This window comes from Psittacula echo, assembly GCF_963264785.1.
Source record: "Psittacula echo genome assembly, chromosome: 4".
Lineage (NCBI taxonomy): Eukaryota > Metazoa > Chordata > Aves > Psittaciformes > Psittacidae > Psittacula > Psittacula echo.
This window is the reverse complement of record NC_137738.1, coordinates 14183413-14202478: the sequence shown is the minus strand read 5'-3', so window position 1 is coordinate 14202478 and position 19066 is coordinate 14183413. Positions and strand designations below refer to the sequence as shown.

At 42.5% G+C, this 19066-nt stretch overlaps 1 protein-coding gene across 1 annotated transcript in view; it reads left to right on the top strand.

The window, feature by feature from the left end:
- TGFB2 (transforming growth factor beta 2) overlaps positions 1-19066 on the top strand; it is a 62937-nt gene that overhangs the window by 33491 nt on the left and 10380 nt on the right. Inside the window, exon 2 of the mRNA XM_080616616.1 lies at positions 7646-7809. Within this exon, the coding sequence (XP_080472742.1) occupies positions 7646-7809 (164 nt within the window). The remainder of the gene's footprint in view (positions 1-7645; positions 7810-19066) is intronic.

Below are 19066 nucleotides of genomic sequence, written 5' to 3'. Positions count from 1 at the left end.
CCTTTAGCTTTTGGGTGATGGAATAGTTGCGAACCTTTGGCAGGAAGGGTTCATTCTGGGGAATCTGTCATAGCTCCCATAGACTTTTTGGTCGTTGATGTTGCACCTCATAGGAGGTGAACAAACATACATGGCACCCATAGTAGAGGGAGAAGAGAAGCCGCCATAGGTGATCGTGGAAAGTATTTTGTCTTCCTTCTTTCAGGGGATTTTTTCAGGCTAAACAGTGTATTTCAGACTGAGCCTACAAAGACTTAACCCCTTTTTTTGTACCAAGAATCCTATGCAGCAGTTTTGCTATGACAGCACCAGTGTCTTGAGTTTTATTTAACTACTTTTCTTCATGAGAACCTAACCTAAACTTCAGTTTATCTCTGTGATTCTCCAGTGGCTAATCACAGTCTCGGTGTCCCTTATTGTGCCAGTCACATTTTCACCCAAAGACAACTGCAGAATGTTTTTCACCATTACAGAAACCAAGATTACCAAAAACAAAAGTGTAATAACATCAAAGTCCATCAAACTCCAGAGCAACAGGAGTACCTTGAAGGAATTACTTGGATAACTGGCAACCAGACTGCCAGATCACTGTGCTGTTGAGGTCATAGCTTTGGCTAGTCATCTTTTGATTCAGGCTTTGCGAAGCAATGAGGGAGTCGCAGCAGAAGCAGAAAGCCCTTGTCAGATTTTAAGTAAGAAACACATAATTTCATAAAAATATCTTCAGAAAATTCCATCTTTGCTTCACTGTACCTATCTCTTCAGTCTGGAGAACGTCCTGGGCTTGTTGTTTACTTTTCATATGTTGTCATAGAGCTTAGTGGGTTTTTAAAGAGCAATAGCAAGTGATTCAGCAGCGGAAAATACGTTAACTGAAATCATAGAATCTCAGAACTATAGAATGGTTTGGGTTGGAAAGGACCTTAAGATCATCTAGTTCCAACCCCCTGCCGTGGGCAGGGACACCACATACACATCTTCAGGATTGGGTACTGTTAGTGTAATGGGTAAAAGAAAGTCATGCTTAAAGAGCTGCAGTAGGAGTCCCTGTAGTAGTGAGGCTTTGTTTCTTTGGGTTATCTCCAAGGGAAAATCACCTCATGACTCTAAATTCCACTGTCTTAGTGAAGTTGTATTGAGGTTTCCCCATGTGACTGCAGGGGAAGTGATTGCATACTAACAGGTCCAGAGATCGGTGTCCATAGTAAAAGAGGGAGTGGCTTCTGATTTCAGTTTTCAGTTGTTCTGATTCTCAAAAGGGTTGTTGCAGCAACCGGGTCCTCAACCTGTTCTCAGATTGGACTAGATGATCTTTTGAGGTCCCTTCCAATTCCTGATGTTCTGTGATTCTGTGATTCTGTTTTTCTGATTAAGAAAGCTCTGTCTTCCTTTGTGTATGCCTGTTCCTGTTGTTAAGTATCAGCATATCCATGTGCAGTAAATACCAAGATTGAAGTTAACCAGGGAATGTGGAATTATGAACCATCTGCACATGGTTCACATCACAGTTGTGAACATCTTTTGCATGGATACATTTTGTATCCAGGGATTATTCAGTGAAAGATTCCTATCTGCCAGTTTCTGGCGTGGGCTTTTCACTAAAACCATGTGTAATAACAGGTATCATGTCTTAAATTGTGCTGTTGGTGCATGCATGCCTTGTTCTGCAAGAAGAGCTGCTCCAGAGCCACTGGGCCTTTCTGACATTCAGTGCAGTGTCCCTCCTTAATAGCAAATAACTGATGACAAATGAAGGTAATAGCTCATTGGCAGCTTTGTAGGTAACAACTGGAATATATTTGGAGCAAGTCTCTTACATTGCTTTTGTGCTGCCTGACTTTGAAGCCTTGAAATGAGAGGCTGGAAGTGATCTCTGAGCGGAGAGCGGCACAAGTGTTTAATGGATGTGCTCATAATGCCACAGCAGGATAGAGTTTCAGAGCTAATGGAAAGTTGATGTACAACTGATTTACCTCTGAGGGCCAACCCCAGTTCACAAATACAAGCTGTAGGCCTCTGTAATTTGGTCCACTGTATTTGCATATCCCCTTTCATTGCAGAGTGACAGTTTGCAGCAGGATTCTGCAGCCATGTCAGGGTCAGGAGGGGTGAGCAAAGTAATTAGCCGTGGGTTTTAGGAGCCCAGATGCATTAAACAAGTTTCTAATTTCTTGGTGAGACTTTCCTTGGAAAAGAGAGGAGAATTTGTGACCGGAGTGTACCTGACAGGAAGGATGCAATCCTGCTGGAATGATGTGCTGTTACAGCTGACAAGCTGTCCATCCTTCCAGCAGTCTTGCTCATACTGCTTCACTTACCTTGTCCTTAAAGGCAGCTCTCTGTTGAGCAGAGTAGAATTCATACAGGAAGGGAAACGTTGTCACATTATACTGCTTGTTACAAGAATTGTAGGATTTGCTATCAGTTAGCTGAAATCTAAACAGCCTAAATGGTCCGAATGGTTAGAGGGGTTAGGGAAGCTTGCCAGAGCGTAGAAAGCATAACAACTGCATTTAATAGCAATCAAGTTACTCTTGTAAATATTTGCATGTGCTGCTTCAAAGCCTACTACGTGGTCATTCATGTACTGCAATTAGAAAGATGAGGAGGGGAAAAAAGAGAGGGTGAGAAGAAAAGGGCACTCCATGTTTTGTAGCTGCTCTAATAAAGAATGGGCAAAGCACCAGGAAGAAAAGAAAAAAGGAAAAGAAACCCTCCAAAGTTTAATAAACAAAAAAGAGAATAAAAATAAATCTGTGGAGCATTTATTACAAGCCCTTGGTGGAAAGATTAGATTGATGCTCTCAGCCTTTCCTGTGTGGGTGTATGTGTGAAGTCGGCCTGTCTGGCCTCCTCCAACAAGAAAAGTTGTTTACATTTCCTGACTTGGGCTGTGCATATAATTGATTTTTTTTGTTATTGTTTCAATAGCAGAAATGAAAATTTAGGGGCGGGGAGGGAAGCCTCCTTTGGATACAATTGAATTGAGGTCCTTTTCCTCGCCAGAATGAAAGCCCGACTCTCAGCAGAGCTGTGTCAGAGTGTTTTGTTTCTCCTGAAATGTCAGTACATGCAGTACTTGTGAGGGAAGCTGTGGAAATGCAGGGTGCGGGGCTTAGTTCAGCAAACACAACTGTGGAAGGCAGAGTCGTCATTCGTTTTGCACAGGAGATTCCTGATTTGGGGAATATCTCCAGCATGAAACAAACTCCTTCCATTCCCACTTTTGGTTTAAGGGAGCTTGACTGCATCTTGCTGTCCTCCCAGCCTCAATGCCTGGGGGTCTGTGTCCTGTTTTGGGCAGTCGATCAGAGGATGTGTTCAGTCTCTCCTGCTGACAATGCTTCAACCTGGAGCAATACTGCCCTTCAGTATTTGGGGATAGGTCTCCTGCACCTCTCCCATCAGTGGTTTTGGCCTGTCAGAGCAGGACCGCTTTTTGTCCTAGTTGCTGGCATGGAAACTTAGAAGATGCTGGACAAAGTAGGAGACACAGAAACCACAGTGTCGTTATGCACTCAAACGCTTGTATGCCAGAATATGCTTTAACCTGGCATCTGTTAATGTGGACTGTCCTGTGTAAGGCAGCTGATGAAGTTTCAGGTCATTCAAGGGAAAAAAAACCCAACACCACCCCCCACCCCCCAGAAAAAACACCAAAAGAAAACACCCAAAGAAACGCCAATAACAAAGAAAACCCCAAACCAAAAAGAATAAAACCCCAAACTTGTGATGCTCGGTATTCAGCAGGCTAAAGGGAGGAGGAGGGATGATGCCTTTGCCCTCCAACTGTGTTTTATAACTCTTGTCTCAACGGTACTGGGATGATTGTGATTATGATTATTACAGCTGGAAGTCTTCAGTTTTCTGAGGGTTGAATTAGTGAATAATTTAAAGATGATAAAAGTGGAGTCTTTCATTGCGTTTTCTATTCCCTCTCTCCAAAACAAAAGGAATCTCTGTTTTTCTAGCTACAGGGAACATATTGACTTAATTCCACTCATTAATGATAATAGTTCAAGGCATACTTAAGGAGCCTCATCTGCAGCAGGGTAACTGTGTTTGCAGACTGACTTGGTCAGAGTCATCCTGGCATCCACTGGAGTCACTGGGCCAAAACCAGAGGGGAGTCCAGAGGTCTCCAACTGAGTCTGAACTGATTGAACTGTCAGGTTAAGGTGGAGTCGCAAAAGAGAGATAAATGGCAGCATCTGAGATCACTTAAAGGCTAATCTAAACGCTTGTAGACTCCATAGGGTTCTTCCCATTCCCTTGAGGAGAGTTGCAAGTATCAATTCTCGGTCTTAATATTGATTAATTTTCACATAATCCCCAATTCTTCAGTCAGCCATTCTTTTTCAAAGAAAGAGTTCCGAATAGTAAAAAACCCTTGGGTTTTAAGTTATCCATAAATAATGCTTTTTCCTGAATTGACTCCTCATGGATACTGTCATGAATGATCGAATAAAGAAACCAAATTTCTATGTGGGTTTCTGCAAGGTACAAAGTTATTTTAAAGAGAGAGATGAAGCTTCTGTAAGACAAGAACTCATTCTTATTCATGGTGAGTATCCCATGCCTGCCTTCCAGTGGAAGGTAAATACTTGATCATTACGTATACAAATGCACATATTGAAACTGAACCATGCACACTACTAGAGTATTCCTCCTCTGTCTATATTCTTGATATAGGAAAGAGAGAACGGTTCAGGAGAATCTGGTTTGATACCTATTCACAGATTTGTAATATATATCATCTAAAGTATAGAAACTGAAAAGAAAGACTACAAATACAGCACAAGAAAGTTCTAGAAATAAGTAAGAAGCTAAATAGAAATCAAACTGACAGTTAGACATGACTTTTCAATCTGAAATAAAGTCAAGATGAACAGGGTTTGTGTGAGCCAGGGCAAGCAGCTGGCTGCTAATTTGGCTTGTCCACAGGGAATGAAATGATAGGTTGGTGCCTCAAATAAATGACAGGGAAGGACAATCTAGAACTCATCCTGGAAGCATCAATCCTATATATACACGTTATTATGCCAAATTGTATTCCTAGTAGAATTAGGTTTGGCTGAATAGCAGGTTGTAGTCTTGGAGTTTCCTACAGCATAAAAATAAGTTGAAGAGATTATTCCTCTTAAATGAAGAAATCATCTCTGAGGCAAGTAGCTTTTATAAGAATTAGCATCGTGTATTGAAATTAAGATCATCCTTGCATAAAGTTAAGCTTTTCTCAGAAGACCTTAATTTGGTATTTTTAGAGAGACCAGCACTAATGTGTTGCTCATGAGAGAAGGGAATAATTTGGTGTGGGGGTAATCTGCATCCATTTTTCTTTTACTTCTCATTGTAAGACTGTAGCAAGTTTTCTGCCAATAAGCTTGGTAGGTGAGAATACTGATCATGATGCTTTGGGGTTTATTAAGCACTGCAGATGTGAAAATCTGAGAACCTTTTTTTGCTTCTTTAATTAAATGGGATCATAAGGAAGCCTGGCGCTTCCTGTTCATATTTGTATTTCTTACCCATTTGACCATACTGAGGGTCTGCTTTTGGAAGTGCTCTTTCAGAGGACTTCTTTAAGTATTTTGAGAGCTTGTCATCTGTCACTTCGAATACATGTTCAATTGAGGCCAAGATTACTTTTTTATTGTCAAAGATTTTCTCATAGCTAGGATTATTTTCAGGAGTTTTTACCTCTGATTATTTAAGAGAGGGAGTTTGGCTCAATTATGTAGAGGCAGCATGTTTGTGAAGTTTGTGAAGGCAGAAACTTTGCTTTATTCCTTGTGTGACTGCCTCGTACTTGGTATTTATTCTGTAGTCAGTTTAAACTTAGAATTGTTCAAAGAGCTCCAACAAGTCCTTTATTAAATGTGTAACTGCGACTGGTGTAGCCTTGAATAGCTGGGAGCCCTGTGTTGCTCAGAAGTTCTGGTAATGGCAGCCAGTCTAGAAACATTAAATAATTGGAAGAAGCTCTTTAAGTTATTAATATCTTATTGAGATGGTTAAATATTATTAAGGATTTATTCCTTTAATCGTTCCTATTTGGAAATAAAGGTAAATGTACTCGACTCGGCTTCCCCCATTTCTTTACATAGGATTGATGACTTGGTGTGTGTTACATCTATTCAGAATTAGGTTATCTTCCAGAAGAAGGCTTTTTATTCAATTAATAGATGTCTGGATTAATGGCCTGGGTAGCCAAGGGAGGCAGCAGAGCACGTGACTCGCTGGGATTTCAGACAAGACGTGGGACTTTCACAGTGTCTGAACTGCTCACCTCCCTAACATGAGGCTGTCATCTCCTGCTACTGCATGACAAATCTTGCCTTAATGTGGGAAACCTTCATGTTTTGTAATTATGATCTGGAGTCTTGCTGCTGACGTGGCCCCAGGGAGGCCTGTGAGCTTCACTTCCTCAGAGAAAATTCCCCTCCCCACTCTCCAAATACTATTTTCCTCTTTTCTGTTATCCACTTCAGTTTTCACACTGTAAGAGGAGAGGTTTCTTTTCATGTTGCTGGCCAGGATGGGGTGGAATGGCCTCAGATGATTCCTGAACCCTTTAGGGTAACCTGTGTTGTGCAGAAGGGCTTTGCTGCTTAGCCTCAGTCAGGGTTTACAGCTGGAAAGGAGGAAGAAGACTGTTTTGAAACCTAAACTGATATGTTCAGCACTGTTATGGAATACTTGGGTCCATTTTTCTAACTGCTTTTTTCTGCTTTCCTCCTGATAAATGGTGAGGGGTTTTATGTTTATGGCTTTTACTCCTTCCAGGTGGTCAAAATCCATGTAATCCAGTTTATAATAATGGAATCACAGAATGGTTTGGGTTGAAAAGGACCTTAAAGCTCACACAGTCCCAAGCCCCTGCCACAGGCAGGGACACTTTCCACTAGTGCAGGTTGCTCCAAGCCCAGTCCAGCCTGGCCTTGAACACTGCCAGGGATGGGGCAGCCACAGCTTCTCTGGGCACCCTGTGCCAGGGCCTCACCACCCTCACAGTAAAGAACTTCTTCCTAATATCAAATCTAAATGTACTCTCTTTCAGTTTAAAGCCATAATGTCTAGTGTCTGCTTGCCTCTTCCCTCCCTTTCTTTTTTTCCTGCCTTTGTCACCTTAATCAGAATGAATATTTTGTTCCAGTAAAATCCTTTAATAGCTAAATATGAAAAAAATCTGAAGCTGGCAAATTTATGCTCCATATTCTGGGGGGAAATGGTTTTCAAAGAACATACAGATCAGATGAGTTGCTGTTACTTGTTGTCTTCGCAGATTCCTGTGAAGTCTGTGCAAGTCTGAAGGCATTTGCCATATGCCAACTCCTGTGATTTTTCCCAGTTCATAAGCATCCGGGATTTTCCACCACTATGTTGAAAGAGAGGAGTTTTAAACACATGACCTGAATATAGAGTTGGAAATAGTTGTTAATCTCTTTTAATATGGTATTCCTGTAATCAAACACATATGGGGCTGGTTTTTGTATATTAAATTGTTAATAATATTAAATTGTCCATTGGAAACTGAATTGTTCTACAGATATTTCCCTTACTGAGGCTGTCTTGTATTTCAGTTTGAAGGAGCACTGTATTTTATCATAAAATAAAAAACTAAAATCATACTTCTTTCTTGCAGATGCCATCCCACCGAGCTATTACAGCCTTTACTTCCGAATAGTCAGATTTGACGTCTCGGCCATGGAGAAGAATGCCTCCAACTTGGTGAAGGCTGAGTTCAGGGTCTTCCGCCTGCAGAACTCAAAGGCACGGGTCTCAGAGCAGCGGATAGAGCTGTACCAGGTAGGTTGGCATCTCACACACATCAGCTCTGTGTCTTTTTGTAGCAAACCCACCTTGTACCCATATAGTTGGTGGAACAAGCCATTGGGAGAAGAAACTGAGTCCCATCTTTCCAAAGTAGCCTGTTGTTTCATAGAATCATAGAATGGTTTGGGTTGGAAAGGACCTTAAGATCATGCAGTTCCAACCGCCTGCCATGGGCAGGGATGTCTTCCACTAGACCAAGTTGCTCAAAGCCCCTGCCAGCGTGGCCTTGAACACTTGAAGGCCGGGTTCAATTTCCCTTGCTTTTCCTAGAAAGGACTTTATTCAAAATCATATGAAGCTGAAATGTGCAAACTTCTTGCAGTTATGCCTCAGGACTCCATAGTTTCATCATGTAATGATAAAGGACAGAACAAGGCATCAAATAAATAATTCCCAGGGTCTCTGTCTCCCAACACCTGGCCTGTACTGTAGTTTAAATAGAAGTCAAATTCCATTCTCTGGCCTGTGTTCAGAAGAAGCCTGTTAACCATTCCTTGTATAAATGGCATTGCTAATAATTGAGTTTCAAAGCTTAGGAGTTTCAGACCTGGCTTCTGTATGATAACCCAGGGGTTGAGGAAAGTGAGTGGACAATGCAGGGATTGAGGCGTGAGGAAGAAAATGACCCTGTGACTTTCTCACTCTTGTCGATAAGATTAATGTCATTTAGTCTTTAAAGACTTTAAAGCCATTAAAGTCACAGAGAGCCTGTGTATTTGTGCAGATACTGTCTAGAGCATATTTCATCTAAAGCATAGTTCACTTTGCTGAGAAACACAGCAACCAAAAGGGGCTCAGCTCCCAGCAGTTTTATATGGAGTAAAACTCACAGTTGTTCCAGCAACCTGGGACTTGTTCAACACCCCAGACTGTTCCAGAAACCCCTGCCAGATAGAATACCACCTTGTAAAAGTGTACTGAGGCCCTCTATGGCTCTTTTCTTGCTGCCCTCCTTAGCTATGCCTGAGCACTGTCCTGGCTTTGACTGTAGAGTCAGGTTCAGATCCAGTGGGTGCAAATTTGAGTTAGTCTTCTCCCTCACTTTCAATTTTCACCTTTTCCTGCCTGTTCTGGTCAAGTACAGGCCAGAATTGGTGCAGAGAGGGGGAATTTGGTTTCATGTGCTTGCTGAAGTGTCGGTATAAGCCAGCCTTAGTGGATGACAGCAGGAAAGGACTGGTTAGACATTGTTTAAATGTAAGAGAAGTGTGATTCCCAGTTGAATGTTGTTCAGGTCCACAAGTGGTTACTGAGTGCTTGGCTTCATGACTGCAACCTGGATGCCTTCCTGCCCAAGACCAGGCTGGTAGAAAAGTTGCATAAATAACATGTCATTTGTTAAAAGAGAAAGCTAAGAGTCTTTAATGAGAGTCACTGGTGTCACCTATATATATAACAGAGTCCTGTGACACTGCCACACCAGCCTGCTGAAACGATTGTATGTTCTGGCTTGACATTATTGTTCAGACATCCTAAAAGGAGTTGATGGCATCTCCAGGCTTTCTGTTCTGCTTTTGAGACCTGTTAGCCAGGAGTACAGCTGTGGTTGCCTGAGCTCGGTTCATCGCTGTTCTGTGTTTGAGGAACATGGGACACAAAGGGTTCAGCAGAGGTAGAGAAGAAAGGGACTTTGCTTGGCTGGGATTTCACATTGTGATGGGAAACAGCTGGAGTTTATTTGCGAGAGCCTGACTCCAGCAAGCCTGTGCCCATGGAAGTGACTGACACCTGCATCCAGGGCAGGTACTCAGGTCCTTTGGATAAATATATAGCTCTGAGTAAGGCAGTTTCTTTTTTAGGCTGGGTGGGGTATGCTGAGTGAAGTGTGAGGTGAGTAATGAGTGCAGGTTTTTGTAGGATTAGTTCTTTTCTCCACCAAGCAACAAGGCAAGCCAAAGGCAGCGAGCTCTCGGTGTGTGTTTGTGCCAGGCATATTGTGGACATGTTACTTTGCTGTAGAGAGGCAAGTTGTCTCTGAAGTATTTCCCTTGCAGAGCACCTATTAAAATGATAAAAGCTGCCTGTTAATTTCTCTCTCTGCTTTACTTCTTACAAGCTCCTGTAGCCTTCTTGTGGTGGTTATTTTCCTCCTTGCTTTTGGCAATACTTACTTCTTGCAATCTTGTATGCAGCTTTCCCCAAAACCTTGTACAGAGGCTGAATAGCTCTGTGATGGCCAGTCTGAAGCACATGGGTTTATTGCCGAGAGCTCTACTGCTGGAGCGTCTAATCTCTAAATACTGAGTTCCTAAATACTGCTGCAGCTAGTCTCCATCACAGCACATGCAGTGTTTAACAGGAAAAGCAAAAGCAGGGAGAAATTGAAGAGGAAGGACCCATAGTCCTTATGATTCCCTTCCAACTTGAGATATTTCATGATGTATTGTAGGACAGTGCTATAGAAAGCATCCTAAAACTTAGTAATGAATTTTAGAGATTCAAAAGAAGAAAATCTAAGGAGCTGAAGGTGAGGAAAGATGGGTAGGAGGCATTAGTATCACAGTGATGCTAGATGAGCTTCAGGGCTGTGTAATGATGTGTTTATAGTGCAGATAGGGGTGTCTGGCAGTGGAAGAAGATACAAATGTTGGTTGTAAAAAGGGAGAATGAGGAAAATGCTCATTTCAGTGGAAGTGGGAGAGGCAAATACATTCTGTAAGGGTTGAAGGCTCACTTAGATATCTTTGCTTCCAGCATGAAAAGCCATGCATGGTGAGTGTGTCTTGCAGAGGAGTTTACTAGTGGAGTTGGCATGTGCAACAACCACTCCTCCATGCGTAAGCACTACATCCTGTCTTGTGAGATACATGCAGGGTTTGCCAGGGCTGTTGTGCCCGGAAGGAGCAATGTGGGGTTTTGTCTTGCATAAGCAACGCTTAATTATTAGGGTGTTTTTCAAGTTTCGGGTTGCCTGGTGTTTTGCTTTGTTGAGGAGATCTTCTTGATGAGGGTTTTGGAAATTCCTCTCATACCTGTAGTTTCAGGGAATGGTTGTTCTCCTCTCCCCTCATCTTTCTTAGTTGAGCAGGAAGAGAGGGGCAGAAGCCTTCTTTTTGTGGTTTGTAGAAAAGTGACCATCCCTGAACACATGCAAGTCTCCTAACTGCTCCCCAGGAGCTCTCAGATTTAGTCCCATGGCAGTTTAATAGTGGTATGTATGCTGTTGGTGCAGAAGGGATGGTATTATTCTGAAGGACTATTTTAGGAACAGCCAGAGACAGATGTGCAGGATAAATGGAAAAAATAAGCAGAACATAAATATTTTGTTTCTCCTCCTGATGCTTTCTTTGTGTGGTCCTCTGACCTTATGGATCTACCCCTTAAAGTGAAAAAAGAACTACAAGACTGCACCTTTTCAGCTGAGCTTTCCTCAGGCTATACTTGGCTCCCTTTTCCAAACCACATCAGAAAAGGACTTTGTGTTTTCCTGCAGCCCTTGTTTGCACTGACTCGGGAAAGCAGTCTGGGGCTACTTGGCATGTCAAGCCAGGGCCATGGCCCCTCACGCCTGTCCCCCAGTGCAGCAGCAGGACCCTATTCCTACATCCGAGGCAGGATTGGAGCAGGGAGCACCCCATCGTATTCATGCTGGGAATGAGTGACTGTGGGATCTGTTTGCCAGGTCTTGCTGTCCCCCGGGTTTCTCCAGACAGTGGGTCCTGGAGATTAATTCTCTTGGAGGTGCCCTGGATGAGTCTGTCACCAGTGGGCAAGTGATAATATCTGAGAGCAGAAATAGCTGCTTAAATGTCTGTTTTCACCCAGCGTACTTATCTTCGTATTTAAGCAATCCTGTGTGTGTTCCTGCACAGATGGGAAGCGCAGTGCACATATTAAGTAGTCTTAGGATGGAAAATAATAAATCTCATAGAAGTAGGAATTAAATTTTTTCTATAAGGCTCATATACAAACCTCTGTCTCTTTTTGGCTGTGGATAAGAGAAGCCACAAGGAATTAAATCCTCTAGTCTTTCCTGTTGTTTCTTCTGTCTGAAAGTGAGGGTTATATGCTGGTGGTGCTGCTGATCATCAGCACATTGGAGAGTGGGAAGCCGGAGGGAAGGAAGGAAGGAAGCAATGCTGAGAGTGCTCTCCCGCATTTCTCCTCCCATCCTTCTACTGCGCCAGGTTCACTCAGTGCACCAGGACTTCAGAAAATATTAAGAGGATAAACTATTTTTGGGGAAGGGAGAAGGAATAATATTAAATAAACAAGTTTTAGCATCCTCTGGTGGCCTTTGCTATGTTTTTAAAGATTTATGCCAAATGAAGGCTTTATTGGAATTTGATCAGGTAAAGCTCAGTTGTTACGGGAATGTCTTTGTTCATCAGTTTTCTTGCCTGCTTTGAAGCCTTCGTCACATGTTTCTTTTATTAAGGTGCGTCTGTATTTATGAATAAAGTCCCTGCACCCTTCAAAAAATAAAAGCTTGTCTTTTATGAATAAACATTCCAAAAAATAAATAGGCGCCACCACAAAGCTGGATGAGTGAAAACCCTCACAGGGCAAAAAGCCGTCATCCAGAGAGCATTGTGGTATCTTTTTTAAGGTAGTTTTGGTAGGTACAGACGGTCAAGCAATAACAACTAATAATTACTGCTTACGGAAGTGGTGCCGTGTTTTGTTAATACATCATAAAGCATCATGCAACGGAAGTGCTGGTTTTGATCGTCATTGCCGTCAGAGGCTGCTGTGGGTGTGGGTACCTGAGAGGCTGTGGGTCAGGGGCATGTGTCACAGAGCGTAATAGAGTGCAGTTTTGGAGCAAGCAGTCGGTGCCAGGTTGAAGCCTGGGAACACATTGGATTGCAGTGAAGAATTTGGAGCAAGCAGGAGCAGACCGTTGGTCTTTCTGTGTTGAGAAGGGGCCTGATCCATGCTGTGGGCTCCTATGGAGCTTGCTCAGGGTCTAGGAAGAACCATCTGCTTTCCAGACAGTGGTAACCCCCGTTTCTTTAAGGGCCTCTCTCACTGCTTGGAGGTATGAGCAGGAAGATGCTGTGGAACATATTACCCCATTATGAGTCAGATTTAAATTTAAACCACAGTCGGTTGTTCAAATACTTTCAATTCAGACAGTGTTTTGTCTTGTTTTTCAGTTAGGGAATACGTTTAGAGCGAGCTACTATAGATGTGGGCCAAATCTCCGCGGTGCAAATCTGAGGCAATTTACACTGACTGCAGCAGAGCTACTCGAGACTGATCTTCGTATAATCCGGAACAGAGGGGCCTTGCTCTCTTTCCTTGCCAAAAAAGTGCCGTCTCTAATGCCACGGAAAAAAATACCAGGAAGCAGGATTTGTGGCTGCAAGCTGGCGCAGGAAGTCTGTATTACAGATATCACCTGGGGCATTTGATTTTAATCTGCTGCCATCACTGTGACCCACATCTAAAGGAGTATATTTGGATCTCACAATTCATGTATTGCTGTCCTGCAGCCAGACTCTTGTGATCTGAAAAGTTACAAGGTTATGTTAAATGGCAGACGTATGGTACAGTGCTCTTTGAAGTGCCAAACTCAGTATAAAGTGTGGGCCTGATAACTTTCTATTCTACCAACTTCCTTCTCCTTCCCTTGCCTCCTCAGCAGCAGATCAGGACCACAGGAAGTAGATTTGCAGCATATTTAATCAAATTGCTGCTTTCTCTTTGTTCTAGAACCCTTTTTTTGGGGGTTGAAATACTGTATTCCCTACCAAAAAAGTCAGTATGCTGGAAACCATGTGTGCAATCCTTTGGCAAATAATCTGTGAGCATGCACAAGGGAAGTATTTATCGCTGTGTCGTATTCACTGCGATTTGAGAGCTTATCTCAGATGCAACTACCACTTGCCAGGAACAGAGCAGTTATTGAAGATGACTTAAAGAACTATACAATATCCCTGTTAGCTACTGGCATAAGCCAGTGCATACTCCCAGCTCAGTGCTGCTGTGCATAGAAATCTGGGGCACTGAGCTGATAGATTTATTGCTATATATATATATATATATATGTGTGTGTATACATTATACATTGGGAAAATGAGCCAGGAGATGGCATGTCACTGTTGGAGGCCAGATCCACAGGGCAACTTAAATATGTCTATACCAATGCCCGCAGCATGGGCAACAAACAGGAGGAGCTGGAAGCCATTGTGCAGCAGGGAAATGATGACATGATCGTCATCACAGAAACATGGTGGGATGATTCGCATGATTGGAGTGCTGCAATGGATGGCTTACAGGCTCTTCAGAAGGAATAGACAAGGAAAAAGAGGTGGTGGGGTTTCATCAACTGCCTGGAATTTCATGTTGTGAGAAGGTTGAATGTTTGTGGGTGAAGATCGAGGGAAAGGCCAACCAAGCAGATATCCTGGTAGGAGTCTGTTATAGACCACCCAACCAGGATGAAGCTACAGATGAAGCATTCCTCAGACAACTGGGAGAAGTTTCACAATCGCTTGCCCTTGTTCTCATGGGGGACTTCAACCTACCAGATGTCTGCTGGAAGTACAACACCGCAGGGAGGAAACAGTCCAGAAGGTTCTTGGAGGTAGTGGAAGATAACTCCCTAACCCAGCTGGTGAGTGAGCCAACTAGACGAGATGCATGGCCGGATTTGCTGTTGGCAAACAGAGGACGGGTGGGTGATGTGATGGTTGGGGGCTGTCTTGGGCAAAGTGATCACGAAATGATTGAATTTTCTATCCCTGATGAGGTCAGGAAGAAGGTCAGCAAAACTGCTACCTTACCCTTCTGGAGGGATGACTTTGGCCTGTTTAGGAGGGTGGTTGAGAGAGTCACTTGGGAAGCAGTACTGATGGACAAAGGGGGCCAGGAAGGCTGAACACTCTTCAAGAATGAAATCTTCAAAGCACAGGAGCAGGCATTCCCCATGTGCTGAAAGTCAGACTGGTGGGGAAAAAAGCCACAAGTTGAATCATGACTTACAGAGAACAATGCAGGCAAGAGAAAGGAAATACAGAGGGGTCACTTGGGGAAGAAGACAGCATGTAAGAAAAAAAGTCCAAATATTCAGGTAACAGAGAAAATTTCATGCCAAAGTGTTGCAGTAAATGCATGTGAGTATGAGATATGGCTGTCGGTGACAGAACTGAGGAAGAGGAGGGAAGATGAACACAGGAGTATCCTGCAGGATCTGGGGGATTTGGCTGGAAGACAGGAGAACCCACTCTGTTTTTGTTGACTTTGGCTCCTCTTTGTTGATATTTTAATAAAACACAATGTGCCTCTGGCAAGTTAAAGCTAAATGCTAGATAAGTTTACAGGATTTTTTGTTTTGTTTTGCTTCGTTTTATATAAAATCTTTCTTTGGAGCTATCTTAAAATCTCCTAAACAGCAGGAAATTGCACTCAATATTTCTGAATCTTCCAGGAGAAGGACCCCAGACTCTGTTCTTATTTACTGCTTATACAGTGCAGAGTCTTCCTGCTTGCTTAAGCATAAATCAGGCTGAATGGCCTCAGGGCTGTATCCCCAACTTACATTGCACATGTATCTTCAGTGGCAGGAGGAAGGCCCTGCTTAGGGAACAAATGGAGGGGAAATCCCTTTTCAGGATCCATTCTCTCCCCGGAGCTCATCCCCTTACCACAGGGCATTACAATGAGTCAGTCACAGCAATTCCATGACATCCTTGACTTCCCCTCCCTTTCTGCCATGCTTTAGCTGCTCATCTCTTTATCCCCCATTGCTCTTCACCTTCTTTTACCTTTAAGCAAGTAATGGCCAACACTGTAAGAGAATCCTACTGCAGCTGTAGCCCATCCAGATATAAAACGGGTTGGGTTATGTGTGCAATATGTTCTTTTTATTTGCAAGTTTGCATGAAGAACGTGTCTGGCAAGTTCTGAGCAGATGGATCAGAGAGCTATGGGGTTTTTTTAAAGCTTTGGCAAGTACTCCATACCTTTGTATTTTGGCAGGAGCTCTGCATCTCATATACTAGTCTCTAAAGATTCTGCCCTCAGTTTAGCCTTATTCGGAGAACTTTGCAAGTAATGGAAAGACTTCCATTGATAAGCAGGGGAGCTGTAAAGCCCTTTTAACTCCATAGCACTGAAGGCAGAATCTGAATTACTCTTTTGCAGAAGTGGTTACAAGAAAAGGTTATTTGCATCGAGATTTTTGCACTCAGCCTCTTGCATTAGTGGTGATAAGAAGCACCTAAGATTTTGATAGCCAGTAGATTCCTAGTTACCTGGCAAAAGGTGTAATATGGAGCATTTGCAATTTATAATGTATGTTTCCACATATAATGAGTAAGAAACTGGAGAGATTTACAACAGAATTAAGGGTTTACTTATCCTTGTGTCCAAGACAGGATCGAAGACATCAAGCTCAACCAGGGAGTGAGAAAGGATTGGGAATTAGCATGGTCTTTTTTTAACCTAGAGCTTCAGAAAGGGCTGGATGAAGTCCCTGCGAGCTGTCTGAGGAGACACTTGTAATCTAGAACCAGGCAGTGAGTGAATCTTTCAGTAGGGTGAATAGTACGTAAGAATTTGGAAACCTCAAGTGGCTGGTTGTGGTTATTCCACTGCAGATGGTTAGGCTGGAGTCCCCCGCAGGTTTCTTCTAGTTCAGGTTCCCCTCAACAGCAGTTTTCAGCCATGATAGCTGTACTTACTTCTACTCTGATGTTAGCCAGCATTAGCATGTCATATACTACTGCATTTCATTGTTTGCGCTTACTTACTTTGAGCTTACATGTCAGGTTATTTCCATTACTTTAAAAGGTGCTTGAAATTCCAATGGATAATGACTGATAAGTAGGAGAAAGACTGGTGAGCCTGCCAAGATGCTGTAATACTCAAGAACATCACAGGAGTCTGACGTGTCAGAGAAGAGAAGGGAAGGAAGGAAGTTACCAGGGAGCCAGCAGCATCTGGAGGGAGGAGATCAGAATGCATGGAAAGGGAAAACAGATTAATAGCAGGTTTTTACAAGATAATGTCATATTTACTGCTATTCAGTGGTTGCAGAACCCACACTGCCTGGCAGCAGTGACCATCCCAAGTTCCAAGGCAATGCAGCAGACAGGACAGGTTCTTTTAAGTGGCCATATGATCTTACTATGTTTTGAAAGTTCATCAACTTGTTTTAAGAAACTTTAAGTCACCCAAAATATTTCCTAACAGTTGGCAACTGTAATTCTCAAACCCAGCTATAAAATGCCCTTGTTGTTGCTAAAGCTTGGCCTTTGATGTGCCCTAGGGTGTTCTTGGCTGCAGCTGATCTATGTCATTGATGCATCAGCCTGTGTACCATCGCTGCTGAGCCACACTCAGTTGTTTTTTTGTTTGCTTGCTTGCTTGCTGCGGAGCTGATGAATTTATTAGCCAGAGCTATTCCACTGTAAATTATACTTAACTGTGATTTCCCTATTATTCTGTATCTGATTGTGTAACTGTAGAAGACCAGAAGTACTTACTGACCAGACTATCGAATCTGAAATAAACTGAGCAAATTGCTGTTCTGGAGCTCTAGTTATTTGAAAGAACCAGTGTGTCTTTCAGTTTTTTTTCCTTTTAGGTGTGTAATGAGTCATGAAGACAGTCTGTTCTGGTGTCTGCTCTCTGTGGTTATTATCTAGAATACATACACTGATGTGTTCATTCAGTTATCCCCTGCTTTAGCTGCCGGTATATATTTGAGAAGGGGTGTAGGCAAAGGAAAATTTGAGCAAAATAATTATGTTTCTATTAACAGAGTCTTGGGTTTTGGAGGTTTTTTGGGTTTGTTTTTGAACCAGTATAATTACAGTGACACTGAATGCAGCTGCTCTGCTTATATCAGCCTCTGATACGGCCCATTTTTTAAAGGAGCCATATTTCTGCTACTTTTGCAACTGTTCTGCCTTGTTTGTTATCATGAATTATATAGTGTTCTCTGGGTAATTTACAGTTTTATAAATACGAATGAGGACAATTCTTGTGCTTTTATTTTATATACAGAACTGTGTTACTTGAGAATGTAAATGTGTACATATGGATAAACAATTTAATCCTCTGGTATTTTAATGAAGATTCAGCTACTTGATACTTAAATATGAGTTAATGCTCTCCAGTTGATCTGAAAAATAAGCATAGCAGGTGGCAGAAGTAATTTAAAGATCAGTATTTTCTGGAGACTCAACTTGTCATTCTCCTGAAACCAGTTTGTGACAAAATCAAAGCTTTTCACTGCTGAATGCCCTGGCCATGGTGATTTGGGATATGCTCCCAAGATAGCGTCCTGGTCTGGCCTCCTCTAACGGGCAAGGAGGAGCAGAGACAGATCCCTGCTGGCAGAGCAGAGGGTGTCCCTCTGCAGAGGGAAGAGAATGCCTTTGCAGAACCAGTGAAAAGCAGATTTCTGCAGGATTTATACAATACCAGAAATCTGGCAGGCCTCATGACGGTGGCATGTGAGCACTGTCATCACAGAGATCCCTGACTGGGCTTCCTCAACATGTGTAGCTGCACAAGCAAAAGCAATGCTTTGTTTGCATCTGGCTGCTTTGTGAGCCCTGTTCTGCAATTAACTGTGTTATTTGTCTATTCTCATGCTTGGTTTTCCTTGATGATATATGCTGACAATAGCTGCATGTATGTGATATCTAGAGGATCTTCATGGGTATTTGTGAAATAGTTTTTTCCCCAAGGGTTGCTTAGAAGGTAGAAGTTTAATTGATGAGGGAAAGGTTAATTGATGAGGGGAAGGTTAGTAGTAGCCATAGAAGATATCTAGAAGGCAGGTCTTAACTGTATAAGGTACTTTGTCAAGAAGTGATTAACAAGCATTTTAGCTAACTATTTGATTTCCTGTGAAAGGGAGGCATCCTGTACAGAAAGAGGATAGACAAAACCAAATTGTTCTTACAATTTAGATCATTGCTACTGAATGAAAATCACTTGCTTACTGGGCTAGAAGATGGATAACCTTTTGGTAACACTTGTACATTTATTCAGCTGAGTCCCACGTGTGATCTTATGCGTATGTTCCCTGTGTAATCCTTTATTAGAAAAGGCAGTGTTGGATTATCACTATATTGAAAGTGAGACCAAATAAACAGATATACCTTGAAGATCATCCCCATGTTCAGATGTTTGCACAACCTCAATTCTGAGTTTGTTGATCTTAAGCTTTCACTCACACATGCAGTTGTGCATCGCCAGCTACTTTTGCATGCAGGTATTTAAATGTGTTACTCAGAAGTGAGTGAGATGAGGCTGTGCGTGTGGAAAC